Source organism: Diabrotica virgifera, chromosome 4 (assembly GCF_917563875.1).
Source record: "Diabrotica virgifera virgifera chromosome 4, PGI_DIABVI_V3a".
NCBI classification, from domain to species: Eukaryota; Metazoa; Arthropoda; class Insecta; order Coleoptera; family Chrysomelidae; genus Diabrotica; species Diabrotica virgifera.
In genome coordinates this window covers 131,748,350-131,774,223 of record NC_065446.1, presented here as the reverse complement: position 1 = coordinate 131,774,223, position 25,874 = coordinate 131,748,350, and the positions used below count along the sequence as shown (strand labels likewise).

The following is a 25,874-nucleotide window of genomic DNA, read 5'->3' as shown; positions in this document are numbered from 1 at the left end:
AATCAAGTCATTGTTTCTACTCATGCGCAACAATTCCGATACGTCGAATTATAAATTGACATATTATTTTCTTACATCTCCACTCCGTTTCTTCCGTCTCCGTTGCGTCTACGTCTACGCTACGTCAAACTATAAATCCAACTTAATTCTTTTTGTTTGTTCATGCACCAAAGTACCTCATTGTTAGAAACTTTTTGTAAGGCATCTATTCTCATTTCTGTTTCAGAGTCCATTGTCCAACTTTCACAGCCATATAGAAACAAAGAAAACACAACATATGATCTTTCGGTTTCTGAGCTCTAGACTAAAGCATTAAAGTATAATTTTATTTATAAACATGTTTTCTTGTTCATGAGTGTTTCCCTCGCTTGTTCGATTCATGATAGGATTTCTGTTTTTGGTTTACACTGGCTATTGAGATTTGCTGCCAAATATTTTATGGACGTTACCTGCTCCACTATTTGTCCCTTGGCATACAAATTTACGTTTATTGGTGTCTTTAAAAATACTAAAATTTTTGATTTGGAAACGTTTAAGTGTAAACCAATCATTTCGCTATGGCGAACTACCGCCTTTATTATGTTTTGTAGTTATTGTGCGTTGTTTACTATTAGGACGGTATCATCGGCGTACCTGATGTTATCCTCGTCTTGGACCTCGTCTAATGCTGCTCTCAATATAGACTCCAAATACATGTTAAATAATAGCGGTAATAAGACGCAACCCCGTCGCACTCCTCGTCGGATTTGTATATCTTCGGATGTGTGCTCTATTTAAATTTTTGCTGTTTGGTGCCACTATAGTTCTGAGATATATATTGTATATCTGTATATGATACAGAGAACATATTATAACGAAAGCGTTTGAAGGATGGAAAGAACTACACTTTCCGGACAGAGACCTTCTTGCCAACAGCAATAGCTGGTTGATTTCATAAGTCTGGTTGAAATGAGAATAAAAAGTTTGGTTTTGAGTTAAATAGGTCAAAGACAAAAATCTTAATATATAGTGGTAATCATATAGTCATATAAATCCTTACTTATATCTATGATCATTGATCACACACCCAGGGATACTCCAAGAGGTGTGAGGTGTAGTTAAAATGTAGGTGTGACCTAAAGATCGCTATGTGGAATATGGGAGGAATCAAAATTATGGAAATATCTGAAAAAACTAAAAAATAAGATTGGCCAACCCTTTGATACCTTCCGTACTGAATGAATTATCTATGTGTCTTCTTTTTTTTTAATTGGAAAAGACTGCAAGACTTGTGCACACACTTCTAAATAGGTCAAAACGGCAAACAGGTGTATGTTTTCAAAAAAACTTTTGATAGTGTGTAAAAAATATTTTATTATCAGCTAAGTACTTTCGACATATAACGTGTCATCATCAGAGCTTCGTCCTCTTATAAAACCTTCATAGAAGAGCAATTGCTAAACAACACAATAAAAAACATGGATACTGGGCAAAAGCCACAGATATAGGGTATAATAACCCTTTAAAGTGAATAAAATCACATCTAAATTCTTTTATTAATTAGTAAGACAACATGGCTGGGCTCAAAATGGTTTGACTCAGCCATGCTGTCTTACTAATTAATAAAAGAATATAGATGTGATTTTATTCACTTTAAAGGGTTACTATACCCTACATCTGTGGCTTTTGCCCAGTATCCATGTTTTTTATTGTGTTGTTTAGCAATTGCTCTTGTATGAAGGTTTTATAAGAAGACGAAGCTCTGATGATGACACGTTATGTGTCGAAAGTACTTAGCTGATAATAAAATATTTTTTTACACACTATCAAAAGTTTTTTTGAAAACATACACCTGTTTGCCGTTTTGACCTTCTTCTTTTTGATCCTCCTCACCTTTTTTTTTCAGGGGTCTCCGTTCCTTACTTATCTTCACCTCTCATTCCTGTTCATCTTGCTTTCTTCGTTTAAAGCTTTTTCTCCCAAGTCTTCTGACACACGATACTTTCATCTTCTTTTCTGGGTCTTTCCCTCAACTTCTAATATCTCTATATTCCATCCCAAATAGTTCTCATTTCTACATCTGAGATGACCAAACCGTTTTTTTGAGGCTGTAGTAGGCTCTTTCCCCAATCACGTCATTTCTGATCTCGTGCTTCTAGTCCTACCCAACATTCACAGTTTCATTCTTGCCCCTTTTCAGGCCACACCTCACCACTGTACACTAACGTAGACCTCACCACACTCTTATATATGTTTCCTTTCAGCCCTTCACACCAATTTTTCGATCACAGAGTATTCCGTTGATTCGCTTACAACACCTGCCTGTATCCTGTGGACAATTTCTAGATATATTGTCCCATGTTACGTTATGTAGGAGTCAAGGTATTTCAATTCTCCTATTCGTCTTAGTTTTCTACCAAGCAATTCGATGTCCCCAACCATTCGTCCCAACCACATACCCTCCAATATTTCTTGGCATCAAACAAGGCATCCGTTGTCCTCATTCCTAGCATACTTACTTACTTTTTCGTGTCTGGATCCGACTACAGTTTTTCTGCTCAGTATCTGGCTACGTCTACACCCTTTGTATTTGCGAGCCATAAATCATCGAGGGTGCACTGTGATGGGCAAAGTCTGCATACTCTCAGGTGCTCCACGTTCTGTATTTCCCCACATTCACAAAGTGCGTCGTTATCTGTCTTGATGCCCCATTTAATGAGGTTTTGTTGTACAGGGGCAACATCTGCGCGTATGCGGTTGAGTGTCCGCCAGGTTCTCCACTCTCCAGTCCAGGTTCATTTCATTAAGTCGCTCTGGATGTAGGGGGAACAGTTCGGGTGGTCCGACGCTGACATTTCTCATAAACCTTTTCCTTGATTTAAGTCGGCTGGTTCCTGGCGGTTCGTCAAACCCGTATAATTGGTGCCGTTCATCGAAAGTTTGCCTGAACCTTTCCATATATTGTGAGGCGCATCTATGGTCATCTGGTGAAGCGAATCCAGCTGCCCGGTACAGTATGGAAAGAGGGGTAGGCTTGATACAACCGGTAGTTATTTGGACTCCAAGATATTTGGGCTTATCAGTATATTCCAAGCATCAGTATGTCCAAGAAACATTAAGTTTTACATGCACCGGATGGTTGTTGAGACGGAATGCACATACTTGGGTTTTAGTAGGGTTTGGTTTTAATGATTTTTGTTTGTAGTAAGTTGACATCATGTTTAAAGCCTCTTCCATTGTCGATTCTACTTGTGAGAGTGGTTCCCCTTTACGACGATGCGATAATAAGATCAGCGTAAACAAAACTCTTAGTCTGGGAGTGCATTGGTTGGTTGTTAGTGTAGATGTTAAAAAGGGAAGGCGCCAGAACGCTTCCTTGAGGTAGGCCATTTTTTTGTTCTCTCCATATGCTCTTTTTTCAAATTAGCACAACGTAGAAGCGTCTGTTACACAACAGTGATCTAATGATATTTACCAGGTCCTAGCATAAACCCAAACGGTGGTTCTTTTCCTATCGATATTTGCCTTCTGTGCCTTCGCTGTAAAGTTGTTTCCCAAATTCTGATTGTGTGTGACATTAACTGTATTTCTCTATAGTTTCTACATTCCTAAATGTCTCCTTTACCTTTATACAGTGACACCATAAAACTCTCTATCCATTCTCCACCTCTCTAACCTAACATATATCCTACATTTGCACAAAACATCAATCCTGTCATGATACTATAAATAACAAGATAATATATTGCACATCCGGAAGTCGTGACGTAACTGGAGACCGGCAAGTTCGTAAGGGTTCGTAATCCTTCGTAATGTCCGATTAGTTTGAATTGCTCGCGGTTGTAAGCTAAGTGTATTTTATATTTTATTTTTGACAGTTATTTTGACAGGAGTCTCGACATAAAATATTTTTCGAATACATTGAAGTTAAATGTTATGTTGCTAATTGAATAATTTCATCACAGAATACATACAAATCACATTTAACTTAAACAATAATTCAAATTCAACTTCCGGTCTCCAGTTACGTCATCATGCGCGAACTCGGACGTATTTGAGGCTACAGGAAGATACTATCTAATTATTGATAGTATCATGAATCCTGTCCTCGCCTAAAGCCATCCAAGACATAACAGAACACCGCACACATCATAGTGTAGGAAACAGAGGTTGAACCTTGCAAAATGGACACAAGTCCGGTTTTATTTTTTTTCTGGCATATCAAGGGGTGCTTATTATCAGACTAACTTTTTCTGAAAAAATTTCGCCCCGGAACCCCCCTTTTCACCCCTTTAAAGGGGGTAATTTATGGTTTTTGCAGAACGTAGCCCTTCCTGTACCTTTTACAAAAAATTTCTTTTATAGAAATATGAAGAGGACTATATTTTCTACGATTTATTTCCAACAGCAGCTCTCTATCATCCACCGTTTAGCAAGGGTGGCGCCCCAAAGTTGACAAGTTTTTAAAAAAGATGTTTTTAGAAAAAATATATATTTCGCTAACTGTAACGGAAATTAAAAAGAAGTGCTACGGAGATTATTCACAAATATATGATTGATTTTTTCGTATAGGTTTCACTTAAGGGTAATTGCCCTTTTTTTAATTACAGGGTGTTACATTTTAAAAAACCCCTTTTTATACCATCTGAACCGTTTATGCTAGAGTAAAAAGACTTTCAGCGATTACCCATGTGCTGGTGTTATTTACAAATTTGTATAATGCACCCCCATTTTTTCCCCGGAACCACCCAAAAAAGAAGAAGAATTAATAAATAAAGTGATTTTCTTGGAATCCTTCACACACAATGCCCTTCATTAATATGCTTCATATATCATTTTGTGCAGGTTATTATTACCCATACATCGACACTAAACGCGATTTCCTAGTGCAACCCTTGTAGCCAAAAACAATAAATAAAATGGGGGGTTAAAATTTTTTTTTTGTTTTTTGCTTTTTGATCCATATGGGCGTATGCTTCATCAATAGTGCTTTTCAAAAATATATATGGTTATTGCAACATCCCTGCGCAAACCACCCCTATCCTTGAAAATATACTGCAGAAACTACCCCTATACCTTATCCAGCATGTTTTTACGATTTTCTCATTACCTATTCATTTTTTTTAAACAAAACTTATACAAGGTAAAGACCACTATTTACTCTAAAAATTAGGTCCTATTCATTTTTTTCGTTTAAGCAACCGTTACGGTACAGTGGCGCCGTAAACCTCATATATGCTTTGACGGGCTCCAGTTTTTGTTTATTTTTTCGTCATCTGTTTGTTTTATTGATAAAGTACTTATGTAAAATAAAACAACACAGTGTAACCTACAAATCATGACCTATGCACATTTTACATTCTTTGCTCCCCAAAGCTACAGTGGTGGCCCAAAATAAATTTTTTCATATTTTCGCCACCTACACGCATTTTATTGCGTTAATGCTACCTTAATAGCACAATATTCACCCCTAAGTGGTCGCTAAGCAGTGGTGGATCCAGGGAGGGGTGATGGGGGCGATCACCCCCACCCCTCTCAAACCAAGTGATATTATATTTGAAGATTATAAAATATTCATTTTTTTTATAGAAATACTTATATAATATTAATATTATTTTTATAAGAATGACTTTTTATGCTTTAGCGACAGTAGCGGATCCAGCATCGTTAAAAGGGGGGTGCCAATTGGTTAAATTTCTATAAAAATAAATGAATATTTTTATAATATTTGAATATAATATGACTTGGTTTGAGAGGGGGGGAGGTGTTCACCCCCATCACCCCTCCCTGGATCCACCACTTCGTAGCGACCACCTAAGGGTAAATATTGTGCTGTTAAGGTAGCATTAATGCAATAAAATGCATGTAGGTGGCGAAAATATGCAAAAATTTATTTTGGGCCACCACTGTGGCTTTGGGGAGCAAAGAATGTAAAATGTGCATAAGTCATAATTTGTAGGTTACACTGTGTTGTTTTATTTTGCATAAGTACTTTATCAAGAAAACGAACAGATGACGAAATAAAAAACAAAAACTGGAGCCCGCCAAAGCATATATGAGGTTTACGGCGCCACTGTGCCGTAACCGTTGCTTATACGAAAAAATGAATAGGACATAATTTTTAGAGTAAATAGTGGTCTTTAACCTTGTATAAGTTTTGTTTAAAAATAATACATAGGTAATGAGAAAATCGTAAAAACATGCTCGCCAAGGGATAGGGGTAGTTTCTGCAGTACATTTTCAAGGATAGGGGTGGTTTTCGCAGAGATGTTGCAATAACCATATATATTTTTGAAAAGCACTATTGATGAAGCATATGCCCATATGGATCAAAAAGCAAAAAACAAAAAAAAATTTTCAACCCCCCATTTTATTTATTTTTTTTTTGCTTAAGGGGTTGCACTAGGAAATTGCTTTTGGTGTCCATGCATGGGTAATAATAACGTCCACAAAATGATGTATGAAGCATATTAATAAAGGGCATTGTGTGTGAAGGATTCCAAGAAAATCAATTTATTTATTAATTCTTCGTTTTTTTGGGGTGGTTCCGGGGAAAAAATGGGGGTGCATTATACAAATTTATAAATAGCACCAGTACATGGGTAACCGCTGAAAGTCTTTTTACTCTAGCATAAACGGTTCAGATGGTATAAAAAGAGGTTTTTTAAAATGTAACACCCTGTAATTAAAAAAAGGGCAATTATCCTTAAGTAAAACCTATACCAAAAAATCAGTCAATTATTTGTGAATAATTGCCGCAGGATTTCTTCTTAATTTCCGTTACAGTTAGGGAAAAATATATATTTTTTTAAAAACATCTTTTTTAAAAACTTGTCAACTTTAGGGCGCCACCCCCGCTAAACGGTGGATGATAGAGAGATGGTGTTGGAAATAAATCGTAGAAAATATAGTCCTCTTCATATTTCTATAAAAGAAATTTTTTTGTAAAAGTTACAGGAAGGGCTACTTTCCTCAAAAACCACAAATTACCCCCTTTAAAGAGGTGAAAAGGGAGGTTCCGGGGCGAAATTTTTTCAGAAAAAGTTAGTCTTATAATAAGCACACCTTGATATACCAGAAAAAAAATAAAACCGGACTTGTGTCCATTTTGCAAGGTTCAACCTTTGTTTCCTACACTATCATATGATAAATAAAATGTCACTCAAATGAAATTAAATTTTTATGAACAGATTCGTCCCGAATTCACGAGCATTTCTTATCATTGCGCCAACTCTGTATTTTGAATTATAAGAGCATAAATTAATAAAAATAAATCTAAAATCAGATGGGAATGTATGTGTGTCAAAGAGAGAAAAAAGATTTTGTAATTCGCTTACTCCATAAATCTTTCTGAGGGATTAAGACACAGACTTACTCTTATCGTATCCTATTATTATTGATAATAAAGTAGGTATTATTTGGTCTGTTGTACCGCCTCTAATCGGCTTTAGCTAATTGTGAAAAGACTAGCCGCTAGACTAATTATTTATGAATGCCAGTTTTATGGACTTCAAAATGCGATTTCTATAAACTTTAATTACAATTACCGCCCTAATTAAGCAAAACTCAGAGTTGGCGCAAGGGTATCAAATGATTGAAATTTCGGGACGAATCTATTAATGTAATAATATATGTGCGGTGTCTTTTGAGACAATAAGAGACAAGTAAGTTATTAAGAATAAATACCAATGAAATAAATTTATGGATTAATAATTATTATGGAATGATAGTAAGATTTTTACTCGATTAGTCATTAATATTAAATATTAAACTATTAATAATATAACTAGTAATAATATTAAACCTAAAGATAAGATACCACAAACAAAGAAATTTTTTAAATACTGTCGATATTGTCGTTGTCAAAGCTTTGATTCTATATATTATAATAATGTAGTTCTGAATCTATTGTCTATTGGTTGTCGATAGACAAATTATTCTTTCTCCACTTGATATTTTGTAACTATTTCTGAAAACATGTAATCCTACGAATAATATTGTCAGTAAAAACTATCCGAAACGTACATTCTCAAAAGCAGTAGACGTTTAAAAGCGCCATAAAAGCGGTATGCTAAAGTTTTATGCTGTTATTGCCGAACACATCCTTTAGTGACGCATATTTAAGCAAGCATTACCGTTGCTCCAACTATATTGAATTGCTCTTTGAGACTACAAGTCGTAAAGTTGTTTTTAAAATAAAAGTTACCATCTGAAAGAAATGCAAATTGTTATTTCGATTTAGTGTTGCTAAATTGTACTTAAGATAAAGCATATATTCTCTACGCTTGGGAATCTCACATAGTGACTCTCAATATTGGAATCTTTCGATCGACTTTTTGCACAATATTGGAAGAGGAATTGTAGAGAATCTGCAAAAGTTGATATTTTTCCATGCTTTATCAGAATTATTGACGGAAACATATTATATGAAAATGTCTGCAACTCAGTACCAACAGGTACTAACAAAATACATTAAATGTTTAAAAATGATAGATATATGTAAATACTTCTTTCAGAACATTATTACCAAAATTTGAATGCTAATCATTTCTCATGAACAAATAAAAACTATTCTTTAGAAGCTTGAAAGTGGGTTTAGGAACAACAATTCATAGGTTAAGGGCTTGTCAGAAAAATTGAGAAGGATAGGAAACAATTATTACAGCATCAAAACAACCAACAATCTGAGATCCATGCTGTCCAACACCAAACCCAACAACACACAAGGCAGATCCAAAAAGTGAATCTACAAAATACCTTGTGAATGCAGCAATGTATGATACGTGGGAGAAACCTCAAGACCACTAAGTGTCAGAATAAACAAGCATGAAACACATCACTAGCAGAGACTTTGAGAAGTCCCAAATATGCAAACATACCTGGGAAAAGGAGCACAGAATACAATGAAAAGATGCATTAATAATCATAAAAATAACAGAAATGAATAAGAAAAAAGTCAAAGAAGCAGCCCTAATCCTACCCAACAAAGAAAAATGAAGCAAACCCATCAGCAGAATGCTGTAGGTTTTGGTTGTCAATAATAAAAGAAGTCAAAAACAACAACATACCAAAAATAGCGCAATAAAAAAAGTTGATAAACAAATAATTGAAAAAAATTCAATACACAATGCACATGCGACATACAAAACAACCATGATCAAAATTAAAAAATTAATTTTTTCAATAATCACGTCTATGATACATATTTATTATAAAATCAAATTAATACAAAATAACACACAAAAACAATACGAATTTTTGATACCGTTAGGGCAAAAACATCATTTTCAAACAATTTTTTTAAACTACATATTGCTATAGTCAATAAGATCGAGGCCAAAATTTTATTGTTTAAAAGGATTGACCTAAAAAATCAGGTTAAAAAATCTTCCCAGAATGTATCTGAATAATTTTCTTTTTTCCACTCCGGAAATCGAAACATTAGTTAGAAAACATTAGTTAATTAAAAATGTAATTTTTATTACACCAATCATTGTGGCTAAATCCCGTATAAACATAATAGGTACTTATAGAATAAGATATTCTGTTTGTTTCGCCAAGTACAAGGGAAAATGAGTTAAATCAATTTCTCATAGTAAACAGTAATTTTCATATTATACCGGGTGGTGAATCGTAAAACGGGCCATAGGAAACTCAATGTAAAATTCTAAACTGTTGAATTCCTCCTTCCCTAATTATTTTTTATCAAAAGTCATGAGAGATTATTTGTAGAAAAATGAAATCTGTATTAAAATCAAAAGTTGCATTCCAAAATTTTGAAAAATAGATACATTTGCCACAGTAGGTATGTGTGTAAAAGTTAGGCCACACGTTACTATTTAACTGACAGTGCTCACACCATTGACTGAATAAAAAAACCTTTATTATTAATACTTTCTCCGCAACTGAGGGTATCTTATCAACTGTATTGTTTTTAAACAATAAATGATAAAATAAAAATATTGACAGTTCAAAAATGTGAAAATAATAACTTCATTGTGACACATTATTGCACTGTGGGCGGCCTAATTTTGGGCTGAAAAACTGAAAAATATATTATATTTATACAAAATTTTGGAATATGCTTAATTCGTAGAAGAATTTTAACAGTTGTTTTCAATACAGATTGCAATCCTCTACAAATAGTTTCTAATGTCTTTTGATGTAAAATAATTAAGGAAGCAGGAATTCAACAGATTTAAATTTTACATTGAGTTTCCTATGGCCCGTTTTCCAATTCACCACCTGGTATAATATAATGTATTTTGTGACAACACAGAAACGGTATTGATGTAGTGTAATTATTTTTGTAGTGTAAAAAAGAAACAAGAATAAAAAACCGCAAAACGCCGTAAAAATGAGTTGCGCATATAATTAATATTCCAGCTACAAAAGATCTGATATGAATATTACGTGGCGCGAGAATGTATTTTCATTTTGATGCAAAACAAAATTCTACTTTTATTTTAAAAGATTTTTCCATAATGTTTGCTAAATTTTAAGTAAACGCGCCACAAAAGAGTTTCAAAATTCAAACTGTATCAAAGTTACTATTTTTTGTCGCGTTTTACTTCAAATTTAGCAAATATTATGGAAAAATCCTTTAAAATAAAACTAGAATTTTGTTTTGCATCAAAATGAAAATACATTTTCGCGCCACGTAATATTCATATCAGATCTTTTGTAGCTGGAATATGTAGCGGTTTTTTATTCTTGTATCAGAAGATTTTCAAAGTTATTTATAAATTAAATGTATGAAGTTAAATGCAATGTTCCTCGATTACACGTTAAGCTTTATAAAATACCTTTGTCGCATTATCTCCCAAATGATCTAGTGTCCATCGAATGTACACTACATTTTTTTCTTTTCGAAATAGATTAAAAAAAATATTGGGATGGTCGGTAAATGAACTCGAATTGCCCGTTGCCAGATCAAATTTAGCGTCGTAACCACTACATAAACCATTTAGGGAATAATCGTTAATTGGATTATATTTTGGAGCTTAATAACTTCTAAACGACTTAACCTATTTTGATCACTAAACATGAGTTTGAAACATATTGACAAGTAGTATCTGATGAATCTAAGGTCAAGTATGATAACTGAAGCTATTACAGGAATTATTGAGATTGAAAAACCGTTTTTCCCATAAGAAATAGATTTGATCACATTTATGAAGCCTATAACTTAAGAATTCGAATTTTCCCGGATATTAGGTATACACCGTTAGATTCGCCTAGAGTCCTTCTACAAAGGTTCAGTTATTGGCGCAATTCGTAGGTTGAAATTTTGAGTAATTGTCGAAAAACCAAAATTTTCAAAGTTAGTTTTTCAGTTTTTCGCTTATATTGAGCCGTGTGTATGTCTGATCCTGCTGGCTTAGGCCGAGTGGACGAGCAAAGAGCAAATAGCAAAGAGCAAAGAGCAAAGAGCAAAAAGTGCACGTTCAGAGTGGACGAGCAAAGAGCAAAGAGCAAAGAGCAAAGAAGTGCTAATAGCGGGTAGTTACGCTAGACGAGAGTTTAGTTTTTTTCCACTCGGCAGGGTAGGATATTTGCTCTTTACTCTCACAGTAGTCCATGTAGTGAGACCGCTCCCGTCTGAAAAAATTTCCGATTCGGTCTCTTTGTGGATTCCTATTTAAAAATATTTTAAAATTTCCTTTAAACAAATCTGAAGGGTGCCGGGCGGAATTTTTGGCCAGAAATTGTTTAAACAATTTTTTTAAACAAATACAAAAGATCATGTTTTTTGCTCTGGAACATATATTTTTAAGTTTTGTGGGTCATTTTAAACAACAAAGGTATCTTGTAAATGTTCTCAAAAATTGATAATTTTCGAGTTATAGGCAATTTAAAATCTGAAAAATGCGAAAATACGCATTTTCGAGGCCTAAAAACTCATATTTAAATTAGTATTTTTGAGGTTGCCAGATACTTAAATTTAAGTTTAAACATTGAGCTTCAAGACTCTGAAGAGTGATCGCGTCTAACCTTAATTTATACCGTTGTTTTTTAATTGTTAAATATGCGTGTTTATCTGATTTTTTTGCCGGTGCGGCGCGCTCTATTTCAAAAATCTCCTATTTTCCTCCGAAAATTATTTTTTTCTAGATTTTTTGGGATTTTCTAAATAAAATAAGTTTCTTGACATTTTTCTCAAAAGTTAACAGTTTTAAAGTTATAAGCGATTTAAAATCCAAAAATGAGTCTTTTATTAACTTATAACTTTAAAACTATTAACTTTTGAGAAAAATGTCAAGAAACTTATTTTATTTAGAATGTCCCAAAAAATCTAGAAAAAATAATTTTCGGAGGAAATAGGAGATTTTTGAAATAGAGCGCGCCGCACCGGCAAAAAAATCGGATAAACACGCATATTTAACAAATAAAAAACAAGGGTATAAATTAAGGTTAGACGCGATTACTCTTCAGAATCGAAGCTGAATGTTTAATCATCAATTTAAGTATCTGGCAACCTCAAAAATACTAATTGAAATATGAATTTTTAAGCCCCGAAAATGCGTATTTTCGCATTTTTCATATTTTAAATCGCCTATAACTCGAACACTATTAATTTTTGGGAAATATTACAAGATACCGTTTTTGTTTAGAATAACCCAAAAAACCTAAAAATATATGTTCCGGGGCAAAAAAACGTGATCTTTTGTATTTGTTTAAAAATAGTTATTTATGAAACAGTTCGTGAAGTATGCTTTTTGCGAACGCACGCGATATTTAGAGCACGAGCGACAGCGGAACGAGTGCTATACATCGCGTAAGTTCGCAAAAATACTTCACGCACAGTTCATACAATATTTTATCTACTCTACCATAAACAAATAAAAAAACTGTAACTCTTCGTCACTGGAATTCATTTCTATTCTACAATTTTTAGAACTTTGACATTTAAAAAGTCTAACTTCTTTCAAACCACAAAACTGTAAAAACTTTTGTCGTAATTTATTGCTCATTATGTCATCACCATGACAACGCCAAAGTTAAGGATATTTGATTATATGAAAGTGTGTTAAAAACAGTGCGAAAAAGTAAGTCCCATTTAAAATACATTGTTACTTCACGCTCACTTTAAACACTTCACGCACTGCTATCTAGAATGACAGTTTTCACAAACTAAAAACTTACACATAATATAACATAGAGTAGATAAAATTGTTTAAACAATTTCTGCCCAAAAATTCCGCCCGGTGCTCTTCAGATTTGTTTAAAGGGGACATTTTTGAATAGGAATTGACAAAGAAACCGAATCAAAAATTTTTTCAGACGGGAGCGGTCTCACCACATGGACCAAAGAGTGCGAGCGAAAAAATCAAACTTGTTTGGTTTCGCCGCTTTGCTCTTTGCTAGCACTCTGTGTACCTCCATTTCCCAGTATGAGTTTGATTTCTCCGCTTTGCTCTTTGCTCTTTGCTCTTTGCTCTTTGCTCGTCCACTCTGAACGCGGCCTTAGACACCATTTGAAAGCTTAAGTCAATATTATTGATTTGGTGTATTTTCGGTTCTCCTGTCTCTTCTTGAACCGAAGATATATACCCCCAAGGAATATGCCGTTTTGTACCTACTGTATCACAAATTTAAAAATCGATGGAAAATTTTTTCTTTTTGCTGATGATACCAGTATCACTTGGAGCAACTCAACTATTGCAACTCTTCATGCAACTATAACTTCTGATCTTCTTACGATAAAAACCTGGTCTGACTCTAATTTACTCTCCTTTAACGTGGATAAAACGGTAGCATTATCGGATAAAGGTGCTCTTCAACCACTGCTTGTGAATAGCAGCCAGATCTCTACCGTTGATTCTGTAAAATTTCTTGGTATTCTTTTAGACAGCGACCTCAAGTGGTCCCTTCATATCGATTTGTTAAGTAAGAAACTCGCCTCAGCCTGCTATGCCATAAGATCTGTTTCGAAGGAACTCAATTTAGCATCTTCTAAAATAACATATTTTTCTTTATTCGAGTCTCATCTTCGATATGGTCTTCCTTTTTGGGGGTCTAGTACAGCTGCCCAATTTGATGTTATTTTCAAATTACAAAAAAGAGCAATAAGATATCTGTTTGGCCTCAGAAGAACAACCCATTGCAGAAGTTACTTTAAAGATCACGAAATTTGAACCCTTCCATCTTTGTATATTTTAGAAACTGTTTGCTTAATTCGTAAACACATGCATATCTTTCCAGCAGGGCCTCATCATGACTACTCCACCAGAAATTCAACTTTTAATGTCTATTTACCGATCCCGTCTTCTGAGTTAGTAAAGAAATCTATACTATATTCCGCAAAAAAACTATACAACCATCTCCCTTTACAACTCAAATCTGTAACATCATTTCTCAAGTTCCGTAAAACGACAAAAGCTCATTTATCTAAAAAACCATATTATTCAGTAGAAGAGTTTCTTAATGACTAACTAAGAAATCACAGTAATGTACAAGTAACTAAATTGTATTTATCTATATTTGGGTGTCACATACAGCAGCTTAAACTTATTAGTTCCTTTGTTTGTGTTTTATTATATTATGTTGTATGTTCAATTTTGCAATTTATAGTAATTTTGCAATATATTGGTTTTTGTTTTTTTACTTCACTTTTTTAACTTGCTTATATTTTTTTTATTGACGATTTATCCAATTTTATAAAATTGTATTTGTTATTGTTATGTATATCTCTTTCGTGTCTCTTAAGCTTTGTCCATAAAATTGTATAATTTTCAGTGACAATAAAGCATATTTCTATTCTATTCTATTCTACCAAGTCCTATAGCTGGCTTATGGGTGGTCAAAAGTCACAAACTACATCGGTTGTGAATCGGCCCTGACCCCCTCTTTAAACACAGAAAAAAAATTTAGATTGGTTTAACTTTTCCACATACATACATACATACTGGGAGTTAAATTTTCGTAGTTTTTGGGAGTTTTGGGGACGAGAACGAAAAACAGACCCTAAATAGCAAGGGCCGTAAAATCCACACCCTTGGACCAAAATGGATGGTTGATATATGAATGGGTGAGTCTTTACCTGAACATTAAGATGGGAGTTGGCCCAATGTTCAATTCAGTCAGATTTAGAAAACCGAAAATTTCGTGTATATATAGTGTCGCGTGTAGGGGAGTGTGGATGTGCGCCACTGGCGAGAACTGCCGTTCTTTGGTAATATTTAAAAAAAATCAAAAACTTAAAAACAGCACGTTCGAATTTTATTAAATATATCATACTCCTATCAATATACCACACTGCTCAGATCTTTATTTAAAAAATCATAAAGAATAATTTATAAACAAATAAAAAAATTAAATGAAATCATCCAGTTGAGCCTTAAAATAAAGTTACCAATATTTTTTTGTCGATTTTCAATGTAATATGAGTAGGTAGCGAGTGAAAACATAAATTTAAAATAAAATAAAAATGAAAAAATATCTAAGGGGAGAATTTTCCGAATCAATGTTTGCTCAAATTTAAGAAAGTTTATTAAATAAATACACTTACGACGATATCGTAGCTCTCGATTCTCGCTATTATACCCTTCAGTCTTTCTTTATCCTGTCGATGCTTCAAACTGGAATTGACGTTATTTACGAAATCGTCCACCATTTTGATCTAGAAAAAATATAATTGCCATTGATTTATGGCTATCAGAGGTAAAGCATACGATGCTAAAAAGTGTTAATACGTTTTTTGTGCAGAATAAAAATGTAAATATGGCATTAACAAGCGGCATTTAGATCAGGAAGAAAGACAAAATGACAACATGATATATATAATTATCAGTACGAAGCTAATGGGAAGAAGCATGGACACAGAGGAAAACAAGTATTAGCATTCATGGACCTAAAAGCAGCATTTGATACGATAGAAAGATTAATTATAGGGAAATACTTGAGGAAAATAAATGTAACACATTCATTGATAAAAAATTTAGAGAGTACTTACAAAGAGGTAAAAGAAAGAGTACAAATAACAGGGAAAAATCAGAAAGAATTTAATTGGAAGAGAGGTATTCAACAGGAGGTAGTGTCAGCCCTTTGCTATTTATAATAGTGATGAATGAATTGATAACAAATTCCTAAGTAAGAACCAACCCCCAATAGGATACTCGATATTACAACAATAGAGCCCTAATATATGAGGACGAGAGAAAACTAATAGCAGATTCTGAGAACAAAATGCAGAAAATAAACAAGGAAAAATTGAGATAGTAATGATCAGCGGCAAAGAAGCAAAGAAATATAATGAAATAAAGATAAAATGTAAACCTAGTTAAAACTTACGAATACCTGGGAGGTACACTTACTAATGACGAAAAAATATTCTGGGAAATAACAAATAGAGCAAAAAAATCAAACAAGTTATACTATGCGTTAGCTCGAATACTGAAAAAATAGAACTTACAAGAAAGAAAACGATAAAAATATATATGTAACACAATACTGATTACGACAGTGCTCTATGCAAGTGAAAACTACACAATTCTGGAAAACATAAAAGCATACTAAATGCAATAGAGATAAGAGATATTGGATAGATTAAGCCACGAGACTATTAGAAGAATGGTCACCCAAGAACCAATAATAAATAAAATAGCAAAGAGACACATGAACTGGTAAGCGTATTTAATGAGCATGCATCTCAACAGAATTACAAGAAAAATCTACAAAGCAAAGGACATCGTAAAAAGAAAAAGAAACAGACAGCACGAACAAGGTCAGCAATGAACAAAGATGGCAAGAAAAGAAAATAAATAAGCAAATAGTAGAGGTGGTAAAAGTTACACAAAAATCATTCGAAGAATTGATAATAACTTCAGGAAACAGACAACAATGGAAAATATGGGTGAGTGGAAATTAAAATACCTAGCCCAAATCCGACGACCTGATAGGGTAAACAGAAGGCTAAAAAGAAACAAGAAACATAGAACTAGGTTGTTTGAGCACATGCACACTTATAGGGCAGTCAATGAGGGTATTTGGCTCCGAATTCCATCCTACCGAACTACATCAATTTACTTGATATTTCACAGTAAGCAAGGAATAGCTCAAGAAACAAAGTCTACCCTATATACCATGGCGCTTTTATCTTGGGGGCGGTTCCCATCCCTTCAAGGGGGTGGAATATTTTTTGATTAAAATAACAATGGAAGTAGCTAGAGAACCTAATTCTAAGCAAAATCTGTTCTAAATTTTTTTTGAAAACTCAATACTTTTTTAGTTATTCGTGGTTGAAAATTTTCATTGAAAAAGGACACCTTTTTCGGACGGTTTTTTGCGAAGGCCTTCAAAACTATGCATCTAACTAAAAAACTATATAAATAATTTTTGTAGCTGATAAAAAACAAATAGATTCATTCATTCATAAATCTTCTAGTTTTAATTCAAAAAGAAATATGGTAGAAGAAAAATTTGTTTATTTTTTGTGCATGCTCAAATCTGTGTATTCAACTTAAAATAACAGAGAAACGGTCGATTACATTCAAACTAAGCGAGATACGCTGCAAAAAATATTGATGACTAATGTATTTTAAGAAAAATTGAGGTGTATAAATTTAACCACTCATACACCAGAATTTAAATACATAGTTTTCCTTCTACAATACCTTTTAGACAAGGCGAAAACGGCGGGTTCGTTGGGAAAAAATTCTCATGAGTTTTTTTCCATAATCACATTCGTGAGACATCCCAGAACAAGGTTCAAGAAGTCGCCCACGTGAAAAGTGGTCCAAATTTTTTTTTTATTTTTTTTAATCAAATTGCAAATATTAATGTTTTTGGCCAGGACAATTTTTTGTAGGTTTTTTGGACTATCCTGGATAAAAAAGGTCTCCTATAATTTTTCTCTGGTGTTGATCGTTTTCGAGTTATAAGCAATTTAAAATTGAAAAAAAAAAAACGAAAAATGGCGATTTTCAAGGCTTAATTACTCGGCTAAAACTTATTATCATGAAAGTCAGAAAGTGACTAAATCAAAGTTTAATGCCCCCATACAAGATCCTGAAAAAATGTTTGTCATTATTTTAATATTAAGCTGTTATTTTTAAGAAATAGTAATGAGCGCCATGCACGTGTTGGAGGCCGTAAATGCTGAGTGCGAGAGAGATGCCATTCCGGCAGTCCAATTGTGCATCTTACTTGCACTCACATTTACAGCCGCGTCAATACGATCTAACTGCCCATTGTTATTAATTAAAAATAACAGTTTAGTAATAAGTTTATAACACAGATTTCTTCAGGATCATGTAGCGGAGGCTTTAAATTTTGATTTAGTCACTTTCTAACTTTCATAATAATAATTTTTGACCGAGTTATTAAGTCTTAAAAAGGGTCATTTTAGCGTTTTTCAAATTTAAAATTGCTTATGCCTCGAAAAAGATCAACTTCAGAGAAAAATTGAAAGAGAACTTTTTTGTCCATAGTAGTCCAAAAAATTGTCGGAGCCAAGAATAATGATTTTTGCAATTTGATTAAAAAAATTTTTTTAAAAAAATTGAACCACTTTTCAAGTGGGCGACTTCTTGAACCTTATTCTGGGATGTCTCACGAATGTGATTATGCAAAAAAATCTCATGGGAATCTTTTTCCCAACGGACCCGCCGTTTTCGTCTTGTTTATTTTATTATAGTGTTATTTCTATGTTTAAAAAGTTAGACTTGAATGGTTTTTGATAAAAATAAGATCAAATTGTAGAGCGCATTTTTAAATTTCCTTAAAAATCTTTCTTTTTCACCGTGTAACTCGAAAATGATAAGAGATACGAAAAAAAGATACAGTACAAAAATGTACGGTTTTTTAGATAAAAATTTTGTTTTTTATTACTGTATCTCTTATCATTTTCAAGTTACATGGAGAAAAAGGAAGATGTTAAAGAAAATTAAAAATGCGCTCTATAATTTGGTCTTACTTTTCTCAAAAACAATTCACTTTAAACCCGTCCAAGCTTTTGAGCATAGAAATAGCACTACAATAAAAGATATTATAGAAGGAAAACGATGCATTTAAATTATGGTGGATGAGGGGTTAAATGTATTTCTCATTTTTTCTTAAAATGCATTAGTCATCAATATTTTTTGAAGCATATCTCGCTTAGTTTGAATTTAATTTACATTTACAATAGCTCATTTTAAAGACCCTCTCAAGCACTACAAAAGGTATTGGTAGCATTATATACCTTAAGTCGACCATTTCCCTGTTATTTTAAGTTGAATACACCGATTTGAGCATGCAAAATAAAACAAAATCCTTCACCTACCATATCTCTTTTCGTGTTATAACTAGAAGATTTATAATGGATCCAATCTCTTTGTTTTTTATAGGCTACAAAAACGTTTTATACAGTTTTTTTAGTTAGATGCATAGTTTTTAACGTGTTCGCAAAAATACGTCCAAAAAGGTGACGTTTTTCAACGAAAATGGCAACTTTTTAACCCCGAATAACTCAAAAACTATTAAGTTTTCAAAAAAAAATTATAGAACAGTTTTTGCTTAGAATTAGGTTCTCTAGCCACTTCCGTGGTTATATTGACCAAAAATTTTCCAACCCCGAAAAGAGGTGGGAACCACCCCTCCCCCCAAGAAAAAAGCGCACATCGGAATGGGGTAGACTTTGAATTAGGAGATAAGTGGATGCTATTCCCAAAATTTTATTAAAATCTATGCAGTACTTAGGATAGAATTCGGAGGTTATATTCTGTTCTTGCTCTCATTGACTGGCGTATTAGTATATTGTGTGAACATATTTGAGGAATCGACCGATTGGAGTTTGTATAATGTATGCCTACTCACCATCGTCTGTAAATTTTCTCGCTCTACATCTTCGTCTGTATTTTTAAGAATAGCTTTCAGAAGTAAGCCATACTTGGTAAGTCGTTGCATCGGTTGTACTAAAATATCCATAAGTCTTAACCTGAAACAGGTCATATAGTACAAATAATTAATTACATTACGAACGACAAAAAAGCAGTGTTAGAAAAGTCTTTTTTAAACACCAAATGTCGTTGCCAAATCTACCAGAGTTCTTACCATATTAACCGAGTAATTAAACCTACCAATTTTCCGTAACAAGATGAATGGGACGGGTATGCAACTTTTTGCATTCGATTCGGGAAAGTGCCAGGAAAGTTCTTAAATAAAATTCATGGTAGTACAATGAAAATTTCATTTTGTGTAAAAGGAAAAGGCATTTCCAAAGTGCATAGAAAATGAAAAATTGGTAACTCAACAGGAGTGAGTTCAGTTTTGTTACTCAGGACGTTTTCGAGGCCGCTGAACACAAAAAAATATGATACTGACGATGGTGCTCAAGTTACCTGGTGCCCAAGATGGACCTCATCTCCTGAAGTTTCATGTTAGTTTTATTCTAAATCATTCGACAATCATCAATCGGGAGTTTCTGAGTTCTCTGAAGACGAATATGATACCGCCTATAGTTCTCGAGCTACCTGGTGCCCAGGGTTAACCTTGTCTCCTTTATCTTTACGTTATTTTCAATCAGAACCAGTTGAACGTCATTATACTGGAACTTTGGAGTAGGGATGGCGGTTTTTGACAAAACACCGGTTTTCGGTTATACCGACTTTTCTTGCTTACGGTTTAACCTGGCGGTTATAACCGGCCAAAAAAAACCGGTTTTTCCAAAAACCGACTTTTGGTTTTTTTAGTCCAATAGGTTACAATGTTACAATTACAATGCACTTTAGTTTGCGATACTCCACTCGACTCGATATTCGATATCAATATGATCAAAATTAATACCTACTATCGAAAGAACATCAATATAAATATAAATAAAACACAATTTTTAATAAAACCATTTTATTCTATTAATTATTATATTTGTTTATTATTTTATTATTATTATATATTCATTGATTATTATTAAATATAATATAGCGTAAGATTAATATACAGAGAGAGTCTGTAATTTGGAATAAATTCAATATCTCAAATACTCATTGTTTTTTTTGAAAAATGTTCAGACCCGTCGATTAGTATTTCAAATTGTCCTTTTTGACATACAATAATAATGTATACAGGGTGTTCCAATTTAGAGATATGACGTCATTATTGATTTTCTTAAATGGCAACACTGTCGTTTTGATAGCTATTTTGATAGGCTGTGTAAAGTTATACACAACTGCAAAATTTCAAATTTTTATTCCCTACCATTTACAAGATAATAAAAAATAACAAAGTAATGAAAAACAAGTAATCAAATAATAATTGAATTTAATTATTTCAATTAAGCAAATACTCATAATGTTGCCCTCAATTATTGTCAAATTGTCAATGGGCAACGTTATGAGCATTTGCTTAATTGAAATAATTAAATTCAATTATTATTTGACTACTTGTTTTTCATAACTTTGATATTTTTTATCATCGTGTAAATGCTAGGGAATAAAAATTTGAAATTTTGCAGTTGGGTATCACTTTACACACCCTATCAAAATGACAGTGTTGCCATTTAAGAAAATCAACGATGACGCCATATCTCTAAATTGGGACACCCTGTATACTTATTATTGTATGTCAAAAATGACAATTTGAAATACTAATCGACGGGTCTGAGCATTTTTCAAAAAAACAATTAGTATTTTAATTATTGAATTTATTCCAAATTACAGACATAACTTTGTTATTTTCTATTATCTTGTAAATGGTAGAGAATAAAAATTTGATATTATGCAGTTGTGTATAACTTTACATACCCTATCAAAATAGCTATAAAAATGACAGTGTTGGCATTTAAGAAAATCAACGATGACATTATATCTCTAAATTGGGACACCCTGTGTACATTACTATTGTATGTCAAAAAGTACAATTTGAAATACTAATCGACGGAACTGAGTATTTTCCAAAAAAACAATTAGTATTTGAGATATTGATTTTATTCCAAATTACAGACTCTCTCTGTATACATATTGCAATAATATAGAATTTAACCCAACCATTTCAACTTATAAAAAATTTCCCAGACTCTTTCAAATGGGATTTAAAAAAAGTAATATCAACATAACTATTTTGCCTAAAAATAAATTGGATAATGCAGTTTATCTTTTATTTTTCGTATCATCAAAAAAAATGTAACATGTATTTCTTTAAACACGTTTGTATATTTTGTATAATTACATAGGTACATTTTAACTCATTTAATACTTCCTGTATGCGTGTATCGTTTTGAAAACGTAGGGAAATCCTTGGAGATTCGTATTCGTAATCGGCAATTCGATATTCATAGTTAGAACATTATTTTTGGTAATCAGAAAAAGTCATTCACCCACTTTCAATGTCAAGAGTCAAAGTGTGGAATTAGTCAGATTACTTCTTATGTAAATATTATGAATACATATACCTTTTCAACGAAATATTATAATAAAACTGGCTTGTTTCTGGCTGATGTGAGTTTGCACTTTCATTTTGCTTCTGTATTTATAAAATAAAATTTGAATTATGGTTTTGTTTGGAATAATTACTTGAGAATAATAATTATGATTTGGATCCAAAATAATTCCTAACCAAATCCTAATCACCGTAAGAATCTAATAACCGGTTTTTAATTTAAAAAGAAAAAACCGGTTATAACCGCGACAAAAAAACCACCGGTAAAACCGGTTATTCCAAATTAAAAAAAAACGGTTTTAGGTTAAAACCGGTAGGCTTTTCCCATCCCTACTTTGGAGGTCACTGAACACAAATACGATAATAACAATGGTCCTCGAGCTACCTGGACCTCGATTTTTGACCCTTTGCTTCGTTATCGAACGTTTTGGCTTCGTATCTGTTTAGTATACGAAGCGAATACGTTCGATAACGAAGCAAGGAGTCAAAAATCGAGGTCCTGGTGCCCTGGTGGACCACGTCTCCAAGATTTTTACGTTATTTTCATTCGAAATCAATCACAAGTCACAAGTCATTACCAAACGGTTTTTGGGGTTATTAAACACGAATATTATGACAACGATAGTATCAAATGTGTATAGTGTCCAGGGTGGACCTCGTTCCTGAATTTTTGTCAATTTGTTATATTTTTTATGAAAGTGTAGTATTAAATAAGAATTAAAATATGATATCTTGAATATAAATATGTACAACAATTTGTTATTAAGTAGAAATGATGATTAACAAATAATTGTATCATTCAAATTTATTTCTTGCGCATTTCTCTGTATCAGATCAGATTTTCTTGGTAGTTCTCGATATTCATTAAATTGAATTAATCCTACAAGAGATACTAAAGAGCTAAAAGAAGATATAGAGAATCAGTTGCAAACTTTCCCTGGAACAAAGTGTGAGATAAAAGAGATAACGAAACTGAATAAGAGAATGTGCAAGTTAGAATTGGGTACATAATATGGTGACAAAGCAGATATAATGAAAAATAAGAACAAGTTAAGACATATTAAAGGAAGAAAACTTTTTATTGATGATGACTATACGATCCAAGAAAAAAATATTCAAAAACAACTAATGCAATATGCAAATGAACAGAGACAAAAAGGTAATGTTGTAAAAGTTACATACCAGAAGATCATTATAAACGATGAAATATGGAAATGGAATATGGAAACTGGCACAATTGAAAAATAGAGCAACACAGCTAATCCAAAAAACTAATAAAAGCAGAGGCGGACAAAATGACGACAAATTCGGTAATGAAAACGGAAACAGAAATGGAACTGAAAGTTATAGATAAAAACGGAGAGGTATGGAGAACAGCGACATGGAATGTTAGAGGAATAAGTGGAAAAGAGTTAGAATTAGTAGAAACCCTTAGCAACACAAACTATGCTGCAATAGCCACCACTGAGACAAAAAAAGAGGGAGCTGGGACACAAATAGTAGGAGATGGAAATCTATTAATATACAGTGGTGTAAAGGAAACTGAATAGGCCAGAGCAGGAGTAGCCTGTTTGATACCCAAAGATAAAGTAAAAGGTATAAGAAATTGGGAGTTCATCAATGAGAGGCTATTGAAATTGTCAATGAATTTTAGTAAAAGCGATATTATAACTTTGATTGTAATATACGCACCTGGAGAAAGTGATAAAGCTAACGACAAAAATCAATTTTGGAAACAACTACAGCAGACAGTAGAAGATTATGAGGGAACACTCATAATATTGGGAGACTTCAACGCTAGAGTGGGAAACGGAAACACTAAATGGCAAGGAGCTATAGGTAGGCACGGAGAACACACAATTAATAAAAACGAGAAAAGATTGCTAGAGTTTTGTATAGATAATGATTTAGTTATAGCCAACACTTTTTTTGAGCACAAAGAAATACACAAGATAACAAGAGTAATGCCCCAGCGAAATGAAAAGTCAATAATAGACTTCATAATTGTTCCTCGAGAAAAAAGGAGTAAAGTTAAAGATGTCAGAGTAAAAAGAAGCTATGAGATAAGTAGTGACCATTATCTACTAGAAGGAGTATTCAAGAATAACAACAAAGTCGAGGACCGTAAGCAGATACAAAAAAAAACTATAGCGGAAGAATAAGAACCTATAAGCTGAGAAACTTGCAAACACGAAATGAGTATATAGAGAAAACGGAAAAACAGTTTGCAAGGATTGAAAAGAGAAGAAAAAGTAGAAATGTGGAAGAAAAGTGGAACAGATTTAAGGCAATATTATTAGAAGCAGCAGGGCGAGTTTGCGGGTATACCAGAAGAAATAATCATAAAAAGCAGACAAGCTGGTGGAACAACGATATTAAAAAAGAAGTCAGAGAAAAGAAAAGGCTATGAAAAATGTACATACAGAAAAGAAATCAATAGGCATACGATAAATACAAGGAACAGCGCAACAAAGCTAAAGTAAAGATAAAGCAAGAAAAGCAGAATGCCTGGGAAGAATTTGGAAGAACTATGGAAGGAAATAGTACTCAAAATACAAAATTATTTTATAGAGTATTAACCTTTGTCGAGAGGCATAATTTTACAACAGTAGCAGACGGCATATGTACAATTGAACCTATAACATATTTTCTTAAAAATTTCTTAATATAAAGGTAATATTTGTTAGTTTTAAGATAATATTATTTATTGCTAGCATAACTGGTAAAATATTGTGTAATATTGCAATAAATAAATAATAATATTCGATAATTTATTCTTGTATGGATTTACAAACAAAGATTGGAAGCCGTTTTTAAGTGATCCCTGTTATCTATCGTAAATTAGTGAAATTACTGCAACAATAAACTTTTGGAAATAGTGGTCGTAAACAAATTCTAGGAAGAGTAGCATCGTATTGTATTTTAACTGGAAACATAGATTTCATCCACATTTAGTTGTTTGGTGTTTGACAATACATATATGTATACCTGAAAATTATCATTAGTATTAATGATTCTACATCTAGTTTACCAAAATGCCGACAAAAGAGGTATAAAAAGAATCAACGAAGAAAACTTGTGTGAGATGGAGAATATGGAGTCTCTTCCACTCATACGTGCAGCTATGTCTCGTGATCATCTCAAGACTATGCTAATATTTATAAGATCTGACAACGAAAATAATACCCGTCAATACCGCAAAAAAGTTGATAAGGCTGCATTCATACGAGATATCTTGAAGAAAAATGTGCAACAAGACTACAAACCATCCCAATGCATAAACATAGATGAACAATTGTTTCCGTTTAGAGGCCATACCTACAAAATGTATACAATATATATTATCTTCCAAACACACTAAACATGGTATTTTGGGTTTCTAATGCATCAAACACCTTATCCCATAAAAATTCATCTTTATATTTGAAAAACAGAATATGTTCTCGACAAGTTAACGTTGGCAAACGAACAGTTTTGGATCTGGTCACGTCTTATAAATGTTCTGGGCGAAAGGTTACGACAGATAACTTTTCACCAGT

At 33.0% G+C, this 25,874-nt stretch overlaps 1 protein-coding gene across 1 annotated transcript in view; it reads right to left on the bottom strand.

Annotated features, from left to right (window-relative positions):
* The window catches only part of LOC114334762 (pleckstrin homology domain-containing family G member 5), a 1,826,648-nt gene that overhangs the window by 327,771 nt on the left and 1,473,003 nt on the right, over window positions 1-25,874 (bottom strand). The window contains exons 14-15 of the mRNA XM_050649705.1: window positions 19,777-19,897; window positions 15,491-15,601 (exon numbers count right to left, since the gene is read on the bottom strand). Of these exons, the coding sequence (XP_050505662.1) occupies window positions 15,491-15,601; window positions 19,777-19,897 (232 nt within the window). The remainder of the gene's footprint in view (window positions 1-15,490; window positions 15,602-19,776; window positions 19,898-25,874) is intronic.